At 47.4% G+C, this 19,214-nt stretch overlaps 1 protein-coding gene and 1 pseudogene across 2 annotated transcripts; one reads left to right on the forward strand and one right to left on the reverse strand.

Annotated features, from left to right (window-relative positions):
* Positions 1-3,450: 3,450 nt before the first annotated feature.
* LOC308419255 (small ribosomal subunit protein uS11-like) lies at positions 3,451-3,901 on the forward strand (annotated as a pseudogene). The gene has a single exon. The product of its transcript is annotated as a small ribosomal subunit protein uS11-like (transcript).
* Positions 3,902-8,629: 4,728 nt separating this feature from the next.
* RLBP1 (retinaldehyde binding protein 1) lies at positions 8,630-18,224 on the reverse strand (the record flags this gene model as incomplete). The annotated part of the gene is made up of 8 exons (XM_080914459.1): positions 8,630-8,788; positions 8,977-9,087; positions 10,158-10,316; positions 11,960-12,138; positions 13,787-13,991; positions 15,913-16,041; positions 16,203-16,231; positions 18,152-18,224. 8 exons carry the CDS (start codon positions 18,222-18,224, stop codon positions 8,630-8,632), a joined length of 1,044 nt encoding a protein of 347 aa, XP_080770585.1.
* Positions 18,225-19,214: the final 990 nt, after the last annotated feature.

Below are 19,214 nucleotides of genomic sequence, written 5' to 3' on the forward strand. Positions count from 1 at the left end.
TCTCCTTGTGGCTCTGGGTCACCCAGAACTTCTGACTATTGTTAGAAGTACCCAGCATCTCTACAAACATACATCTGTTCTCTTATCTTTTTTTTTTTTCTTCCTTTTTCTTACTATGGAGAAATTGAATTCTCACAGCATCATTTCTCCTCCCCTCCCCTGTCTGTGCCTCTCCCATGCCTGGATCACAGTGAAAAACTACATAATGCCAACATTAGAGGCTGAGCATCTGCAGAAAGAGTCAAAGGGATTCAGAAGCAGGTTCATGCTGGCCATTTCCTGGCCCTTTGACTCTAAGCAGCAATAAATGGTAGATTTTAAAGTTTCTAACAGATAAGGTAAAAATAATGATGCCTATATCTTGGTAGTGTGGCACAGTCCTTTCATTCCAGCACTCAGGAGACTGAAGCAGGAGAATGGCTAAAACATAGTAAAACCCTGACAGAAAACAAAAAATAAATGGCGATTGAAAGCCTCACATAACACTTCTCATGGTTTCTGTGTTGTTTGTAACGGTGTTTTTTAGCTGGACAGTGTAGAACTTGACATTCTGCTCCATACCAGAGCTTCTAAAACTGTGAGGCCCGAGGACAAAGCAGAGACAAGCTTGGCTATATAGTTACTAGAACGTTCCTGGGCTTGGAGATGCTGGGGAACTGTAGATAGGCACCATCAAGTTCCAATCCCAACCTGTTCCTTCTTTATGCAGTCACTAGGGGGAGCCACCAGGTAGACTTGATTGATTACGAACTGACAGACTCCATGGTAGACACACAGGGGGAAAAGGGGACCATGACTATGTAGTAAAGGAGCCCTGCTGATGGTCTAGCTCAGTAAGTTCCAGGCTGGATCAGGATGTGTTGTTACACACAGTTATGGTCCTACCAACCATCCTATCTTTCTTCAAACTGATCATCCCTAAACCAGGGGAGGAAACTCTGCAGAGATTTAAAACAAAGAAACAAACAAAACAGTACTCTAGGTGTTGGAGAGATGGCTCAGTGGTTAGGTTCTGAGTTCAATTCCCAGCAGTTACATGGTGGCTCACAACCATCTATAATGGGATCCGATGCCCTCTTCTGGTCTGCAGGTGTACATGCAGATAGAGCCCTCATACATAAAATGAATAAATAAATAACCAGTATTCTAGAAGAGACTAGATTTATTTTGGCTTTCTGAGTCTCCTTCACACCCTGCTTTGCTAGAGGGTCCTCACACCTTTTTTCAACTTGCTGTTCCTATTGTCTTTGAAATTTCTCTGCTGCTGCTTCCTGTCTTACTTTTAATTCTTTTAACTAGAAGAGAAAACTAGCTGGATTAAGGTCTCTAGACTACAACAGGTTTACCCACATAGCATGGCCTGCTGGCAAAGCCAGTTCCATCAAGTCACTGGGGAGCTTGGAAACACGTTGATACCTAGCTGGTGCACCAGACCACACACATGCAGGGATGGGAATGTGGCTCACACAAGGCCAGGCCTGCGTTCAATCTCCACAACTATATAAACTGGTACTGTGGTCTATGTCTGTAGCACTTGGGACATGGAGGCAGGAGGAGCTGAAGTTCAAGGTCACCTTCAGCTACGGTAACAACATTGAGGTTATTCTGGACTGACCATATTAGTTCCTGTGGGTTTTCTGGGTTTGTTTGTTGTTTTGGGTTTGTTTGTTGTTTTGCTTGAGTTATTTTTAATTTATTTTATTTATATGAGTACATTGTATCTGTTTTCAGATACACCAGAAGAGTGCATCAGATCCCATTACAGATGGTTGTGAGCCACCAGACATTGCTGGGAATTGAACTCAGGACCTCTGGGAGAGCAGTCAGTGCTCTTAACTGCTGACCTATCTCTCCAGCCTTGAGTTCCTGTGTTTAATATGGCTGTGGCCATGACAGTAACTTTAACCCTTCCCACTCCTCAGAGGATCCCGGTGGGCAGAGGTTATAAGCTGCTCTATTGGAAGCTTTGGTGGGTTCTTGAATGTGCAGTCTCCCGGAAGCCTTGATTAAAATGTAGTTCTGATTCAGTAAATCTGGGTGGAGCCTCAGATTCTGCCGTCCTGACAGGCTCCCAAACAGGGCAATGCTCACTTCCTGGGAGCACCCCCTTGAATGGAGAGTCTGCAAGTTTCAGGGAAACCTGCAAGCTTCCAGATCTAATTTACTGATTTTTCTTCAGCATCGGACCCGTGCTCCCCCACCCTGAGAAACAGGAGCAGTGAGGGCCCACTGCACTCCTCTGGTGTGCCTCCATCTCTTCTGGCTGGCTTGACGTAAGAAAAAAGAAGTACATGCCTCTCCCAGGAGCCTTCGTGGTGCAGGCAGCATCCGTCTACACCCAGTGAACTCTTGGCTCCCAGCAATGTCCAACTCAGTTCAGAGCCTCTGAAGCAAGGAGTATCTTTCCACCCATGCCTGGGTGATTGGCCTCCAGAGTCTGCTGTCCACATTCTCTGAAGGTTCACACAAGGAGGGCAGAAATAATTAGCTGCAGTCTGACAACTCATACCCTACTCCAGTTTGTGGCCAAATTCTTGCCTCAGGCCAGATGTTTCCAGAAGGATGTTGTTATATGGACCAAATGTTTGTCATAAAACTCATGGCTCTTTGTTCCCATTCCTGTGGCTTTCAAGAGATTTTATTGTCCTTCCTCTGTCTCATTAGTGCAGGAAGAAAGATGAGACAGTTGTCGACTCACAGATAAAGGAGGACTCAGATCTTATGGGGCTGAACAAGTCAGATTTTAACATTCACAGTCTCCCCACACCTTCTAATGGAGCTGCACCACCTTTCAGACAGGGCTAATGGGCAGCCCCCTTGCACATCACCTTCACCCTTCCTGTCCACATCCTCTGGCTATGCCAAAGCAGAGCCAGCAGGGGGCAGTGTGAACACATGGAGCAGGCTCAATGGGTCCCAAGTCTGTAAAGCGATTGGGTTCCCTGTTATGATGGCCTTGCCTTGTGGATTATAGAGAACTCCAAACTCTGATATCCTCTTGGAGCTTGAGCAGGAGCCAAAGCTGCCCTAAAGGCTTTGTAGCCAGAATCTGCCTGCAATGTTCTCCCTATCCCCAGTTTATGAAGTTGGAGTTACCACAAATCAGGAAGCCTGGGCTGCACCGTGGAGGCGTGCTAGAAATCAGGGATCCAGGAGAGAGCTGGGAGTCAGCCAAAACTATCAACCACTATTCTCTCAGGTTTGTAATATAATGTTAGAAAAAACAATGAAAAGTGTACGTGTGTGTGTGTGTGTGTGTGTGTGTGTGTGTGTGTGTGTGTTAGTTACTAGGTAGCCTTGGCTGACCTTGAATTTATTATGTAAGCCACATATATCAACTTTAAAAGATCTACCTGCCTTTACTGCAGAGCTCCAGGATTAAAGGTGCATTTCACCACATCTTAGAAGAATAACTTGGCCAGTGGAGGAGTCTAGAGACAATGTTCAGAAATGGCACCTCACAAGGGGAAAGAAAAGAAGGAAGAACAGGTCATCAGCCTTGGACCTCAGGAGGCTGAAGGAGAGCTGTATTTGGTGTCTGCCACATCTTTGTGTCCTTCAATGATACCTTTGTCCATGTTACTGACCTTTCTGTCAAGGAAACCATCTGCTGAGTGGTGGGATAAAGGTAAAGGCTGACCAAGATGAGCCCTCTCCGTATGTAGCCATGTTGGCTGCCCAGGATGTGGCCCAGAGGTGCAAGGAACTGGGCATCACTGCCCCGCATATCAAACTCTGGGCTACAGGAGGAAACAGGACCAAGACCCCTGGTCCTGGAGCCCAGTCAGCCCTCAGAGCTCTTTGCCGCTCTGGGATGAAGATTGGGCAGATTGAGGATGTCACCCCTATTCCCCCTGACAGTACTTGAAGGAAGAGTGGTCATTGTGGTTACCATCTGTGACCAGGACTTCTCGAGTTATTTTCTGTTAATAAATTGCTTTGTGTAAGCTAAAGAAGAAGGAGGAGGAGAAGAAGGAGAAGGAGGAGGAGGAGGAAAAAGAAGAAGAAAGAAGAAGAAGAAGAAGAAGAAGAAGAAGAAGAAGAAGAAGAAGAAGAAGAAGAAGAAGAAGAAGAAGAAGAAGAACTTGAAAAAAATACTTATTTCTCAGAGCTAGGAAGATGGCCCCATTCCCAGAAGACAGTACCACACTGAGGATGCCACATACCCAACAAGCAAATTCTTTAACAGGAATCCTCACACATGCTCAAAAATCACTACATTTTTGGTTGGTTTTATGGTTGGAAAGCATTTTGTATTTGTCAAAACATGCAGATTTGGGAAATGTAAGCTATATGGGCTAGTTTCATGTCAACTTGATATCAACTTGAGTCCTTTTAAAGAGGGCACCTCAACTAAGAAAATGCCCCCACCAGATTGGCCTGCAAACAAGTCCATTATGGCCCATTTCCTTGATGTATAATGAGGGGGAGCCCAGCTCACTATGCGTGGTATTACCCCTTGCTGGCAGTCCTGGATGCTGTACAAAAGCAGGCTGGCTGGACATAGTTAATATACACCTTTAATCTCAGCACTCTGGAGGTAAGTGGATCTCTATGAGTTCGAGGTCAACCTGGTCTATAAAGTGAGTTCCAGGATAACCAGGGCTACACAGAGAAACCTTGTCTGGAACAACCAGAGAGAAGCAGTGGGGTGGGTGGAGGTGGTATATTCCTTTAATCCCAGAGCCTCATGAGGGGCAGAGACAGGAGGATTCCTGGGACTTGTTGGCCAGCCAGTCTAGTTGAAACAATAAGTTCCTGATTCAGTGTGATACTCTGTTTCAAACAAATAAGAGGCTAAGCAATAGAAGAAGACACCCAACATCAACCTCTGGCCTCTGCATATGCATGCATGGGTAAGTACACATACAAATCAATAAATAAATATGAAAATAAAAACAGCCAGACATGGTGGTACATGCCTTTAATCCCAGGACTCAAAAGGAAGAGACAAGCAGATCTCTGAGTTTGAGGCCAGCCTGGTCTATAAAATGAGTTTCAGGACAGCCAGGGCTACACAGAGACCCTGTCTCAAAAAAAAAAGCTGAAGAGATTGCTCAGTGGTTAGAGCACTGACTGCTCTTCCAGAGGTCCTTAGTTCAAATCCCAGCAATTACATGGTGGCTCACAATCATCTGTAATGAGGTCTAATGCCCTCTTCTGGTGTGTCTGAAGACAGCTACAGTGTACTTATATATAATAAATAAATAAAAATCTTAAAAGTCAAAACAAAACAACAACAAAAAGGAAAAATAAAGTTTTTAGTCAATCAAATACTTGTTTCCTCAAAGCCACCTTTGCTAGCCCCTCACGGTCATCCCCTGGCCTGAATCCCCTGGCCTAACTGCTGTGTTCTCATCCTTGAGATGCCTTTAGCTCCAGAGGGACTGAAGACATCCCTCAGTGTTAGGATCCCATACCAAAGTTCCATAGAAGGTTTAGTTCAAAAGAGAGCTTCAGCTTTTAAAGCATCACTAAAAGAAATGTGGGGAAAGTCCTCACTGGCCAGCCTTCTACCCTCTGGCCACAGTAATAGTAATTTGTTATGAGTCTTCCTCCAGCTCAGAGCACTGACGACTGTTGACTGCGAGAGGTGACAGTCATAAAGAAGGATGCCTTTTGGGTAAAGAATACTAACTGCAAACCTTGGGATAGAAAGATGTAAGGACCTGGCAGCAGTGGCTCATGCCTTTAGTCCCTGCACACAGGAGGCAGAGGCAGGTGGATCTCTGAGTTCAAGACTAGCCTGGTCTACAGAGTGAGTTCCAGGACAGCCAGGGCTACACAGAGAACTGTCTCAAGAAAAAAAGAACAAAAACCGAGAGAGAGAGAGAGAGAGAGAGAGAGAGAGAGAGAGAGAGAGAGAGAAGAAGAAGAAGAAGAAGAAGAAGAAGAAGAAGAAGAAGAAGAAGAAGAAGAAGAAGAAGAAGAAGAAGAAGAAGAAGAAGAAGGAAGGAAGGAAAGAAGTGAGTTATGGGTTAATGTTAAGGTGATATATAATTGGACAGTAGAGAGTTAGGCAGGAAAAAGGCTAGGAAAATGGAAGAGGAGGAAAAAGAGGAAATTCAAGGGGGGAATCAAGATGGATCTGGAGAAGGAGGATCTAGATCTAGGTGGCCATAGGTAGATATATTTTTAAGTGTTTATGTAGGTCATTTTATCTCATATAGAAGGGCAGCTTGTATCATTGTCCATTGGATGTAATGTTATTGTGTAGAGGGTTTGTAGATTGAGAATTTAATATATAAACCCGCTTGAAAAGCTACCAGGCTTTGGAGTTATATTTGTACGGGGCAGTGGAGGAAAGAAACACAGGGCGGTCGTATCACCCAGGACAGAAGCAACAGGGTGGGGAGAGTGAATCGCCTGGAAAGGGAACCTTGTGGAGAAGGCGGCTTGGGGACCGAGTGACAGAGTCTGTGTCCTTGGTTCTACACTAGAGCAGCATCTGTGGAGTGAGACCATTGGGGGCAATAAAAGGTTAAGCCATCCTTTTAATATTTACTTTAACAAGGAAGGAGGGAAGGAAGGAAGGAGGGAAGAAGGAAGGAAGGAAGGAGAAAGAGAAAGTTGATCCATGTTTGGTGAGATGTGTGTTAAAGATGTTTGCTATAGAATATGACAATCTGGGTTTAATCCCCAGAACACACATGGTAGAAGGAAAGAACTGACTCCTGGAAGTTATCCTCTAACCTCCACAGGCACACACACACACACACACACACACACACACACACACACACACACACGCATGCATAAAAAATATAGTGAACTCATGTAGTGAGACAAGATGATCACCACAGGTAAAAGGCCAACCTGGGCTATAGAGTAGGACCATGTCTTTTAAAAAGATGTACATTCCCATGGGTGTGTGCTCATTTATACATGTTTCTACAGCCTCACTGGAGTATAAGAAAGAGAACGCATGTGGGTCAGAGGAATTCTCGAAGGTGTAAAAGCAGGTGGATTGGACTGGCCTCATGATTCAGGAAATAGTTGAAATAGTCCACAGTAGGTAGACAATGCCCAGAGTACTTCATGTCCATAAGAACACAGTGACCCCACAGGCAAGAGTGACGAGTCTCACGTTAGTGGTATGCGGGGAATCAACCAGGCCAGTCAACCCTCACCTCCATCCACCACCAGGCAGACAACAGGAGCAGGTTCATTGCTAGCTAGGAAAGAAGGAAAGAACAGCACCTTGGGGGAAGTAGCAATCAGTGCTTAACAGCCCCCAGTGCCTGCCCCCGAGGAGATCACATGCCCAGCCAGCATGCTCTGACAGGAAGTCTCACTTACAAAAATTGAGCACTCATGGAAGCCGGCTCCATAGGAGAGAGGAAAAAATGTTTGTATTTGTTAAGACATGCAGATTTGGTGAACATGAGCTGTGTCAACTTGTTTTATGTCAGCTTGACACAAACTAGAGTCTTTTTGGAAGAGGAAACCTCATTGGAAAAATACCCCACCAGATTGACTTACAGAGCCTGTTGTTGATGTAGGAGGGGCCAGTTCTCCTCGGGTAGGACCACACTTGGCTGGTGGGCCCGAGTGCTATAAGAAAGCAGGCTGAGGGGGCTGGAGAGACGGCTCAGTGGTTAAGAGCACTGACTGCTCTTCCAGAGGTTCTGAGTTCAAATCCCAGCAACCACATGCCCTCTTCTGGTGTGTTTGAAGATAGCTACAGTGTTCTTACATGGAAGGAAGGAAGAAAGGAAGGAAGAAAGAAAGCAGGTTGAACAAGTTATGAGGAGCTAGCCATGACTTCCTCCTCCATGCCTCTCAGCCCTCTTCCTGCCTCAGTTCCTGTCCTCACTTCCCTGGATGATGAGCTACAAACTGTAAAGTGAAATAAACCTTCTCCTCCCCAAGTTGTTCTTGCTCAATGTTTTTCACAGAATAAAAACTCTAAATAAGACATAAGTTCACCATGAAAGAGCAAGACAAAAGACAAAGGATGATTTTATTTGACTAATAAGGACGAAGTGTTTGGGAAGATGTCAAAGGTACATTTAAGTAAAACCATCCAACAAAGCAAACAGCATCTAGTGAACGGGAGCCCCAGCCCCAAGGATCACACCTAAGATGGATGGAGAGGAAGGGACATGACCTCCACCCTGGACAGAGTCCAGGGCTCTTAGCTCCTAGGATGTTTATCTGCAGGTCAGCCCAATGCAACTGTTCTAAGGCTGCTGCTGCTACCTCCCTGGAATCCTAGGTGGGAAACCCCTTATCTGCCTACTGCTGCTAAGATCATTAGAGCTTCAAGCCCCTCTCTTCTTTTTACTGAATTCCAAGTAAACTTTTAACTCGGCCTTTCACACTCTATCAAAGCGATTACAAAGGAAATCACGGAGAAGCCTAATCTGTCTTGGAAATCCAACTTCTGTGAGCGTCACTGCCCTGTAACTGCAGGGGCAGGTAGGAACTTAACTGCCCCACAAATCTCCTGTTTAAAGGCATCCCTGTGTCTCACTGCCTTCTATGTCGGTTTGGGATGAGGTGCCACTAGAGCATTCCTAAACCTAGGGAAGTCTTGGGAAACCAGTCACTTCAGGCATTCCTGTTCAGGGAAGCTGAGGAAGGGCTGGCAGGGATGCTAATACGGATCACATGGTAGGGCATCTCCTTATAAGGCTGTGTTCTCAACTTCAACCCGGGGACCAAAGAGCTGCTCAGCAACCACCTTGCCGTCATACTTGGGCAGTGTACCCCCAAAATCAGCAGGCAAGATGTTCTCATCGATCTCCTGGAAGAAGGCATCCAGGTCATCTCCATGAACGAAAACCTGCAGGGAAGTGAGCGGGCAACTGAGCAGAAGTGTGGTGGTGGTGGATGGGGGGGTGGGTACAGGCACAGCGAGCTATCTTTGTCTGGTGATGTCTTTCTCTCAGCCTTCACGTGGAGCTGTCTGGGGGTTGTTCACCCAAGTTGGAACCAGTCTGTGGAAGGGTTGGGAGGCAGCCACACACTCACCCTCTGTAGCAACTTGTTCTTCAAGAAGGGCTTGACCACATTATAGGTGGTGGTGAAGTACCATGGCTGGTGGATGAAGTGAATAGCTTTGAACCTGGCTGGGAATGAATCCTGCAGTGACAGAGAGGTCCCCGGCCATTGCCCCAATGGTCGCAAAGGTTCCTACTTGCCAACACACACACATGCACCACACACGCACGCACGCACATAGCCTCTCCCCATGGAGTGAGGACTGACTTGTCCAGCACCACATGTAACTCATCCCAGAGCCAGCCACCAGAGAGCCTTGGCTTCATTTTGGCTCCAAGGTACAGGGAAGATACCCTGCAAGCTACACAACCTAAAGCTGTCCCATGACGGAAAAACAAAACCAAAATCCTAGAATGAATGTGTTTTAATGGTACCCTTCCTTTGGTTATTTGGTGATTGCACGTTTGGTGTATGTATACATGTCTGTGTGTCAGTGTGTGTGTGTAGGTATTGTTTGTCTCTGAGACGGGGTCTCATGTGCATTCAAAGCTGGCCTTATGACGTGACTGACTTATGACTTTGAACTTCCAACCCTCCTGCCTCTTCCTTCTGAGTGCTAGGATTCCAGGCCAGTGCTGGGGATGAAAGTCAGAGCTCTGTGTGTGTTAGAGAAGCACTCTACCGATGGAGCAGTGTCTTCAGCCTGGGGACTGATTTGCTTTCAAACCACTTGTCCGCCCGGGTGGACTGCAAACCATTGTAGGCCATCAGGACATCATGGCCAGGCCTCCTTGACACACACACACCCCATTTCCCACCCTGTCTTTCCCAACGCACACAGGGCAAATAGAAGGTAGCTCAAAGAAGAGGCTGGGGGATACCAGCATATAAAGGAATCAGAGTGGGTGGTGAGATTCCTTCCTCAGGATAAACGCTCAAGCAAAGAGGCAGCAGGACACACATGGCCAGACAGCCTGAGGTTCCAGGACCACTCTGCCACTTTATCTGTGTGTGAACTTAATCTGTGTTCCTCCATTTCCAGGCTGGTAAAGATGAAGCAGAGGATATGGGCTAGACAATGAATGGCTCCATCACTGGGCAAGTGTTTGTGGTTGAGATGATGACTGTCGTTGCTCTGAATGACGCTAGACTGTCAAGACCTCTGGTCCCTTCTTGCTTCTCCCCACCTGTGAGAGGTTCCAAGGTCTCACCTGGAGCATGTCCACCATCTTCTTGAGATCGGAGGGGCGGAGCCCCGCGGCCTGCTGCATGGTGAAGCCCTTAAAGTTCTCAACAATGCAGAAGCCGTTGATTTGAGTTTCCTCGTTCTCCAGCAGTTTCTCCAAAATGAAACAATATGCCTGCAAGATCTAGAAGCACAGCAGCCTAGGTGTGTGGCTGAGTCACAGGCCCTAGAGTTGAGCCCCAGCATCAGAGAGCCTGAAGTAGAGCAAGCAGGGTTTAAGATCCAACCCATGGAGATGATTAAATGTCAGGTTCCTGAGTGGAGAGCCAGCCAGCACATTCCTCTGGATTTGCCAGAGGTATCCATCTAGGACGTTCCCTTCACTGAATACATGCCAATAAAATAACCCTGTGTGTCACACTCACAAGTGTATGCCTACACCCTTGTGCCCAGCATCTTGTGAGAGAGGAGGGAATTCTGGAAGCTTTAAGCTGGAATACTGTGAGCATTGGAAGTAATGTCAAACATTAACAATATGGGGACCTCACTCTTCCTGACGCTTCACGCCACAGAAGGAGCCCTTGTTGGCTTTAGTTTTGTTTGCTGGCACAGGAAATCAACAGTAGAGTCTTGGGCATGCTAGGGAAGCACTTACTGCTGAGCTCCATCTCCAGCCCTTGTTTTGTTTTGTTTCTTAAAGAGGATCTTATTTTGTAGCTCAAACTGGCCTCAAAAACTGTTTAGCCCAGGCTAGCCTTGAACAAGAGCTCCTCCTAACATCAACTGTGCTGGAATTGCAGATTTGATCACCATTAATTACCCTGCCTGCTATGACCTACCTTTCCTAGGCCCTTTCTCCTCCCTGACATGAGTGTGGGAACAGGGCTCAGGTCCTCTGCAAGAGCAGCCAGAGCTCTTTACTAAGCAAACCATCTCTCCTACCCTCCTCTCCAAAATAATGTCTATTTTTTTTTTTTAAAAAAAGGCTTTAATTCTAACACTAGTTTCTAGCTTACTGAGAAAATCGAGTAACATCCTGAACTAGATCAGGGGTGTTTGCTGGTTCCATCACCGTTTTAACTAGAGCAAAGGACTGGCTGGTGCAATCTAATAATTCCTTCTTAAAGTCTGGGCTCTAAACACTAGAAAAGGCGAATAGAACAGTTTCATTCACGTACAGATAACAGTATGCTTAGAGACACAGGTGAAGGCCAGGGATGTAGCTCACTTGTTAGAGTGTTTGTCTGGCATGACTGTAATCCTGAGTTTGATTCCCCAGCTACATAAAGTGACGTATGGTAGCACACGCCTGAAATCCCTGCACAGCAAGAGGATCAGACATTTGAAGGCTACCCTTAACTTCATAATGATTTAAGCCCAGCCATACCTGAGACTGCGTTTCAGAACGAAACAAGAAAGGAAGGAAGGAAGAGTCCTAATTCTTGTCCTTAATCAACTATCTTGAGTGTTTAAGCAGGCGAGCATACAGAAAGTAGATGGTTAAGTAGGACAGAACCTGTACTTTCCAGAATCTTCCATTCCATCGTCCTCTGATCCTCATTCTCTCTATTGCTCTTAGCTTTCAGTGTTTGGCAAGGTTTTCTTCAGCTCACAGCCCACAGCTGCTGCCTCCACTTGGCAGTGGATAGCCAGGCCAGTGGGCTCTTCTTGCAAAGCGCTGGGCTTTCCAGCTGCCCTAGATCATCCTAGGAACTCCCTCCCTGCTTGGAAGATGCCTGGTGACAGGTGACTGGCCTGCCTTCCTCCCTCCACAGACCTTGCCTTTCAGGGATCCCAACAATAGTTAGGAGAGAGGTCCCAGCTGACCTCATCAAAGGTGACTTCTTCACAGTGCCAGTTTTCAATGTTGAAAAGCATAACCACTCGGCCATACTTGTCCCGACTGGAAAGGACACCAGGGTAGCCGGCCTCGATGGTGCATCGGAGAGCCTCCATGGATAGGCTATCGAAGAGTTCAGGGTACTGGAGCCGGAAGTTCACATAGCCTAGAAGAGGGAGAGTAAAGGATCTCCATCCGATGGCTTTCCGGCCTCACTCGCCCACCTTCTCAGGTGGCAAAGGACAAGAATCAAGGGTCTGGCTGCTGCCCGTGTTTAACAAAACATTCAGCTCTCTGCATCCTGGGTTTTCCTTCCACAAGATAAGCGTGATGGTGTGAATATGTTTGGCCCAGGGAGTGGCACGGTTAGAAGATGTGACCTTGTTCATGACTGTGGGTGTGGGCTTTAAGACTCTCATCGTAGCTGCCTGGAAGTCAGTATTCTGCTAGCAGCCTTCAGATGAAGATGTAGAACTCTCAGCTCCTCCTGCACCACGCCTGCCTGGATGCTGCTCTGCTCCCACCTTGATGATAATGGACTGAACCTCTGAACCTGTAAGCCAGCCCCAATTAAATGTTTTCTTTATAAGAGTTGCCTTGGTCATGGTGTCTGTTCACAGCAGTAAAACTCTAAGATGATAAGATTGGCCTGGCTCCCCTAACTCTTGTGGCAATCAATCATACAGGGCTCACAATGTAAACATCGTGAGCTATGCAGACATGAGGTAGAGTCTGGACTCAGAAGGCCTTCCTTATTCCAGCAGTGCCAACATGGTCCACAAATGTCATTCTTACCAACCCTGAACAGGTCCCTTCCTGCATGTGGCCATCTGGATCCCCAACCTGAGGCCCAGAAGAGGAGTTTAGGGAGCAATTGCCAAGGAGCTGCCAATAGCTTCTCTGATGTTCTAGAACACCCAGTCTTACCTCACCTCTCCTTTGTCTTGCCATTCCCTCTGTCTGATGACTCTATATCTAATCTCCTCGGGGTTAACCTTATGTCCTTTACACCCAATGGCTCATTTTTCTCCTTACCACCTGTCACTCAAACTCTACCTTTGTATCCTACTTACCAGGTTTATCCTTTATTTTCACCAATAGGATGTAAGGTCTACAATGGCAAAGGATGCTTGAGCTCCCTGACCTAGAACAGTGGGTAGGTCTGGGGTGGCACTGAGTTGACTCTTGGGGACAGAGGGGGAAACTTAAAAGGGAAAGCTGTTAGCTGCAGGCCGCCTGCTTCAACCCCTCCCCCTACAGACACTGAAGACTTGATTGGTCCAAGAGATGTTTTCTTCCTCCAGCAGGGCTATGGTAACTCTGTCCCAGCTCCCCAGCCCCAAGGTGAACACCATCTTTGGTTCCACTGGGGTTGGGGTTCAGTGTCAGGTAAGTGCTGGAGGAGGCACACTTCTTCACCTCTAATATTCCAGAGCCCAAGGTGGTTCTGAGGGGAAGAGGAGGGTCTACAAAGGAAACACCTTCCTTTGTCGTCTAAGTGTGGTTCCTGAATTTTATTCACCGAGTCCTAAGACTGACAAAAAGGAGATTTTTCTAGGAATCTGGTTTTGACCAATTTTGTCCATCCATCTGTCCATCCAATCCATCCATCTATCTATCCATCCATCCATCCACAAACTAACATAACACCATATTGGGGGCTGCTCAGTTCACACTCACATGCACACGAAGGATTTGGAGACAGTGACTACCTTGTGGCATAAGGGAAGTTTCTTAGTGTGAAGAGGGTAGACACCCTTTTCACCCCACCAGCCCCCCCTCCACCAGGGCCAGCCCTTCAGTGCAGGCCTTACCTTTGAGCAGCTCATAAGCACGGCCCACATCGAACTTGCGGGCACGGATGAAGCGCAAGAGGAAGGCACTGTCTCTTGCCTGCACCCTCTCAGCCACTGCCAGGGCCAGCTCCTCCCCAGAAGCTGCCTGTGCCTGTACCAACTCCTGTAGCTCCTTCACTGCTTCCTCCCGGGTCTCCTCCTTTTCATTCAGCTCATCCTTGGCCTAGAACAGGTGTGGTGGGGCAAAAGGTACCAACAGGCGCAGGTGAGGAACAGGGAAGGCATGAAAAGGCTCAATCTAAGCTTGCCTGCAGGGGGTGTCCAGAGCGCTGCAGTCGGGGGGTCTTACTTTCTGCAACTCTGCTCTGAAAGGTCAAGAAGTCGCTTGCTGCTCTCTCATAAACATTTGCATTTGGAGAGAGTCAAACTGCTCAGCCTGAATTTGTTTGCAAGATATTGACAACAGCAAAGTGTCTCTAACAAGTGCCCACATGCTCTTACCATGTTAACAGCCTGCGAAAGTCCTCTAAATATATTGTGTATATTTTTTAATTATTGAACTTATTCATTGTACATGCAAGTGTTTCGCCTGCGTGTACGAACCTGGGTCCTCTGGAAAAGCAACAAATGCTGTTAACCATTGAGCTAGCTCTCTGTTCCCACATTATGTTTTGAATCTTTGCCACAACTCTTTGTGGAGATTTGGTTGGGTTGGTTTTTTTTTTTGTTTGTTTGTTTGTTTTTTTGTTTTGTTGTGTGATTTTAGTTGTATTTTGCATTTATTTGTGTGAGTTCGTGCGTGCGTGCATGCGTGTGTGTGTGTGTGTGTGTGTGTGTGTGTGTGTATGTGTGTGTTGTGATGTTCATGTGGCAGTCGGAGGACTTTTTACTGTCTGGATCCTTTGGAATCAAACTCATTTGGTCAGGCTTGATGGCAGGTGTTTTGTAGTCAATGAGCCACCTCACCAAGCCCTTGTTTCTGTTTGGTTGTTTTTTGAGACAGGGTCTCTAGCCCAGCTAACCTTAATTTTGATATATAGCCAAGGTGGCCCTGGAACTTCTGATCCTGCCTGCACCTCCCATGTGCTGGGGTTACAGGCATGCGCTAACTACATCTAAGTGATGCTGGGGCTGCAATACAGATTCCCAAGCATTTTACACAATGCTGCAACTCAGCCACACACCCCAAACCTATTTTTGTTTCTTTTGAGACAAGATCTCTATATGTAACCCAGGCTGACCTTAAAATTATAATTCTCCACCCTATGCCTCCCAAGTGCTGAAGCCATAAACCACTAAGCTCAGTTGGTGGTCTGACCCCCATCCCTCAGAGGAGCAGGTTAAGGGGGCTAGAGGTGATATGTTCTTGCCCTATTTTCTCCAAGGAGAAGGAGGCACTTTTGGGACTCCTACTCATGATTTTTCCTTCCCTCAGTGGCCTCTCCCACTTGATTCAGCCGATGGGGCCAGAAGATCTGTGAGAATGGCTGTGTCAACTCTTCCTTTGGACGGTGTGACAGGCAAGGGAGAAGTCAGATGTGGACGACCTGAGAGCACTTGTGGTTGGACACAGCGGTCTGTGCAGAGATGAAAGCCTGAAGCTGAACTCACCCACTTCCATCTTTGCCCCAGCAACCCTAAGACAGCTGCCAACTCCAGCAGAGTACATCCTGATCACTCTGAGCTAGTCTAACAGCCATGGTTCATAGGCACAGAAAGAGGCCAGATCCAGAGAAGGAAAGCTGTTTGCTCAAGGTCACACAGCTGGTTTATGTCTGGTCCTAGAACTTGAGCCTGATGTTTTTCTATTGGGGACAACGTACCCTTGTTTACTTGGGCCACTTCTGAAGCAGTGTTCTTTATATCTGAGTCTAGGATAGTCCCTGGCCCATAAACTCCAGGCTGGGGTCTTAGACTTAGGCAGTCTGAATACTGATAAACCAACCCATGTGCTGCAATAGCTCTGACTTCAGGATCGTTTCCAGAACAGGCTAGTCTCTCAGATCTAGGGTAACATAAACAATGGGGATGGACCTTTTCTAAGACAGAAGATTTTGTCCCATCCATCCCACCCTTGCCCGTTGCTTCCCAGGTTGTCCAAGCCACACTACCCCTTTCTGGGAACCTCCATTCTGGGACCTCACCTTCTGCAAAGTGTGACGGGGCAGTTGGCTACACGGGCCAAAGACAGGACCGTGATCCTTGGTGGTGAGCTGCTCCAGCTGTGCCCGGAGCTCCTGCTCCTCTTCAGGGATCATTCGGAATGTGCCCACCTGGGCAGAAAGAAGATAGAAGGTGGGACAGCTCTGCCCCCAGCAACCAAAACAACTGGCAGATGGGTTTGCACAGTGCTAAGCCTCCTCCTCCCTTTGGTGGGTCAGGGCCCGAAAGACATTGTTGATTTGTGGGGAGGAAGAGAACAAGGGATACTCACCCCCTCTGACATACTGCCTCTTGAAGACACTGAGTGGAAAGAAGAACCTGTTTGCTCTGCCCTGATCTCTCCTGGTGGCTAGTCCCCAGTAGCCAAGGAAGTCAGGACTGTAGTGATATTAGAGAAACCATTTTGTGTTTGTCTCAGAACAGTGGATCTCAAGCATTCAAGATCCTAATCAACACCTAGCTGATTGGTCCGAAATATAGATGGGTCTTGGTCCCTGTGATTCTAATTAGACAACTAAAATTAGAGCCCTCCTTCCCTACCTGGCTCTGAAGGACATGTTTCCTGGGCTACATTCTGGGAACCCTGCATTTGGAGGGAGCACACTGCCAATACACTAGTCTTCAGCTGCGGCGAGCCAGGAACAAACCAGAACTGGGCCCCATTCTCAGTGACTTGCAGTGTAGGGCAGTCTCCCTTCCTCTCAATAGCCTTCCTCCCCCAGTGCAAATGGATTCCCCAGAACCTTTCGGCCTAGTGGATGGCTCCATCCCCAAGACACTCATTCTTAGTAGCCGTGGTGAGCAGTTACACAATCAGTCCTGGGTGTGTGTTTAGAGCTTTGTGACATACTGATGACTTTTAAATTCATTATCTCAGAAGCATGGCAGCCCCAATCCTGTTTTATCTCAGGGGAAAACAGGGCCAGGAGAGTAAGGTCCAGGGTCATACCTAAGCTGTGACTTCTGTAGGCACCAAGAAGCAGCCAGGAGCAACAGGATGCGAGACTTGGATTCCAATCCTGTCTCTAACACTTGCAAGTTGTGTGATTTCACTTGAGTCTTGACCGTCCCTTGTTGGGATGGAAGGGTTAATATGTAATTAAATAATGCACACCAGCACAGATCTCTGGGCCACCAAAACAGATATCTACCATGACTTATGTTTCCAGATTTTCTCTTCCCAGACCCAAATGTTCCCAGTGACTGTGAGGATCTTTATATATATTTTTTTTCTGCCTATGACCAGGTTCCATTGGTCAGTCTGATCACCTACTCATAGTTGTTAAGTAGCTGGGACTTGAACCTGTTTCTACCTGACAGTGAGTCTCTTTGATGCCTCAAGCCAATTCATCTCTGTGCAAATCCCTGGGGGAGCTGGTGATAGGAACCTTTGTAGATTGGAGAGATCTGAATTTGAATCTGGCTTTTACCACCCGTGTGACCACAGGCAAGGTATTTAATCCTTCTGAGACTGAGAGCAAATTGAAGATAATAGTATCTACCAAAAGTGACTGCCATGAAGACCAGAATCCTGCTCTACAACAGAGTCTGTTCTCCCTTTCCTAACACTGAGATTAACCCACTTAGTACACGGAAACGTGAGGATCTCAGAGAATATCTGAGGGTCTGTACCTGTCCTACCACAGCCCCCTGAAAGGACAAAGGAATTCTTGGGGGCTGGAATCCACCCATAAGAACCAAGCACAAGCCATCTCTTTGGAGAGCAGACAGACATCCAAATCTGTGGGTGTAACAATCAAGAACTGACTACTGTCTTTAATCCCAGCATCCAGGGATCTCTGATTTCAAAGCCAGCCTGATTTACATAGTGAGGTCCAGGACAGCCAGGGCGAGAGTAAGGAAACCCTGTCTCAAGCAAACAAAGCAGAGCAAGACTATGATGAACTCAACAGGAATTAGTGGGCACCATCCCAGCCAAATGTGCAGATCCCACCTCTTAGAAATGCAAGTCAGCACAGAGAAGCACCTAGCTCTTATCTTTAAAACATTCTTATCCATTAGCTGTAGGCATGTACGTAATGAAAACGCGCTACCCCTAGCTCCACATCGACGTTCTCTGGTGTAACAGAATTAGCAAGTAAGGTACAATTAATTACCAGTACTAGGGCATAAAAAGTATTGGACTATCTGCGGTTCTAACTGAATTAGGCACTCAACGTTTGTACCTGCTGCATATGTCTGTGGATGGGTCTGGCTCACCCTGCAGAATGGCATACGGTTTTACAGGCAGTCCAAACTGAGACGCGTTCACCACCCATCCCTGACCACTCATCAACCCCCCACCCCACCCCCCAACCCCACACTCTTTCTTATGCTCGATGGTCCAGCCAGACCTTGTTACAGACTTACCTGATAGCTCTCTTTCTTGGGGCTACTGGGTGCCTGAACTGTTCTGGAGCTCTGGCGGCTGCTTCCTTTGGGGGTGTGGTCAGGTCAGCAAACTGGGATTAGCATGTCACAAGGAACTTCTCAGGCCCACCGTTTCCCATTCAATCAGGCTCACTGGAGGCCCAGAATGAACCAAGCGAAGCACCCAGAGGGAGAGGGGAGAGGCCCAGCCTGCAGGGCCACCATCAAAGCCCTGCATTGTGAGCTCCTGCTTGGAGCTCTGTTCGGCCATGTGGAAGCTACTTCACTGGGATCAGGGCCAGCCGGGTCTCATTTTCCTGCTCTCTCTCTCTTCTCAAACTGGAAGGCAAGGGAGCCTGGGAGACTACTCCCTCCCCACAAAGAACAGGACATATAGGGAAGGGAAGAGAAATTGTAAATGGAACCATTGCCACGACCCAGGACTATGGTTCACCGTCCCATATGCAGAGGGAAACGGAGCTGACTAGGCTGAGCAGGGAGGACCCGCTAGGTATCCCAGGCAGGCCTCCAAACACACTGCCTACTTTTTTTGTATGTTTGTAGGATGTTAAAGACTGAACCTAAGACCCAACACATGTAAGAACTCTATTACTAAGTCACACCCTCAGTCCCTGCTTCCTTTTGTTTTGTGCAGCACAGATAGGTTTTGAATTCCTGACCCTCCAACCTCTGCCTTGCAAAGGCAAGGAAGCCCCGGGTGTGGCGCCACGGCAGATCTCCCTTGTCCGCTTTTCAGTCCTTGCTCCAGTACCTTTCTCACTGTGTGGTAACTTCACCACGACCTGACTCAGTTCCCTCTGAGAACTGGGATGTCTAGGAAGCCAGCTGGGGCTGTGGGGGAAGTCCCGAGATGGACGCAAAGCACCCACTTCCGGGGCTTAGCGCCTGATCC

Source organism: Micromys minutus, assembly GCF_963924665.1.
Source record: "Micromys minutus genome assembly, chromosome: 3".
NCBI lineage: Eukaryota > Metazoa > Chordata > Mammalia > Rodentia > Muridae > Micromys > Micromys minutus.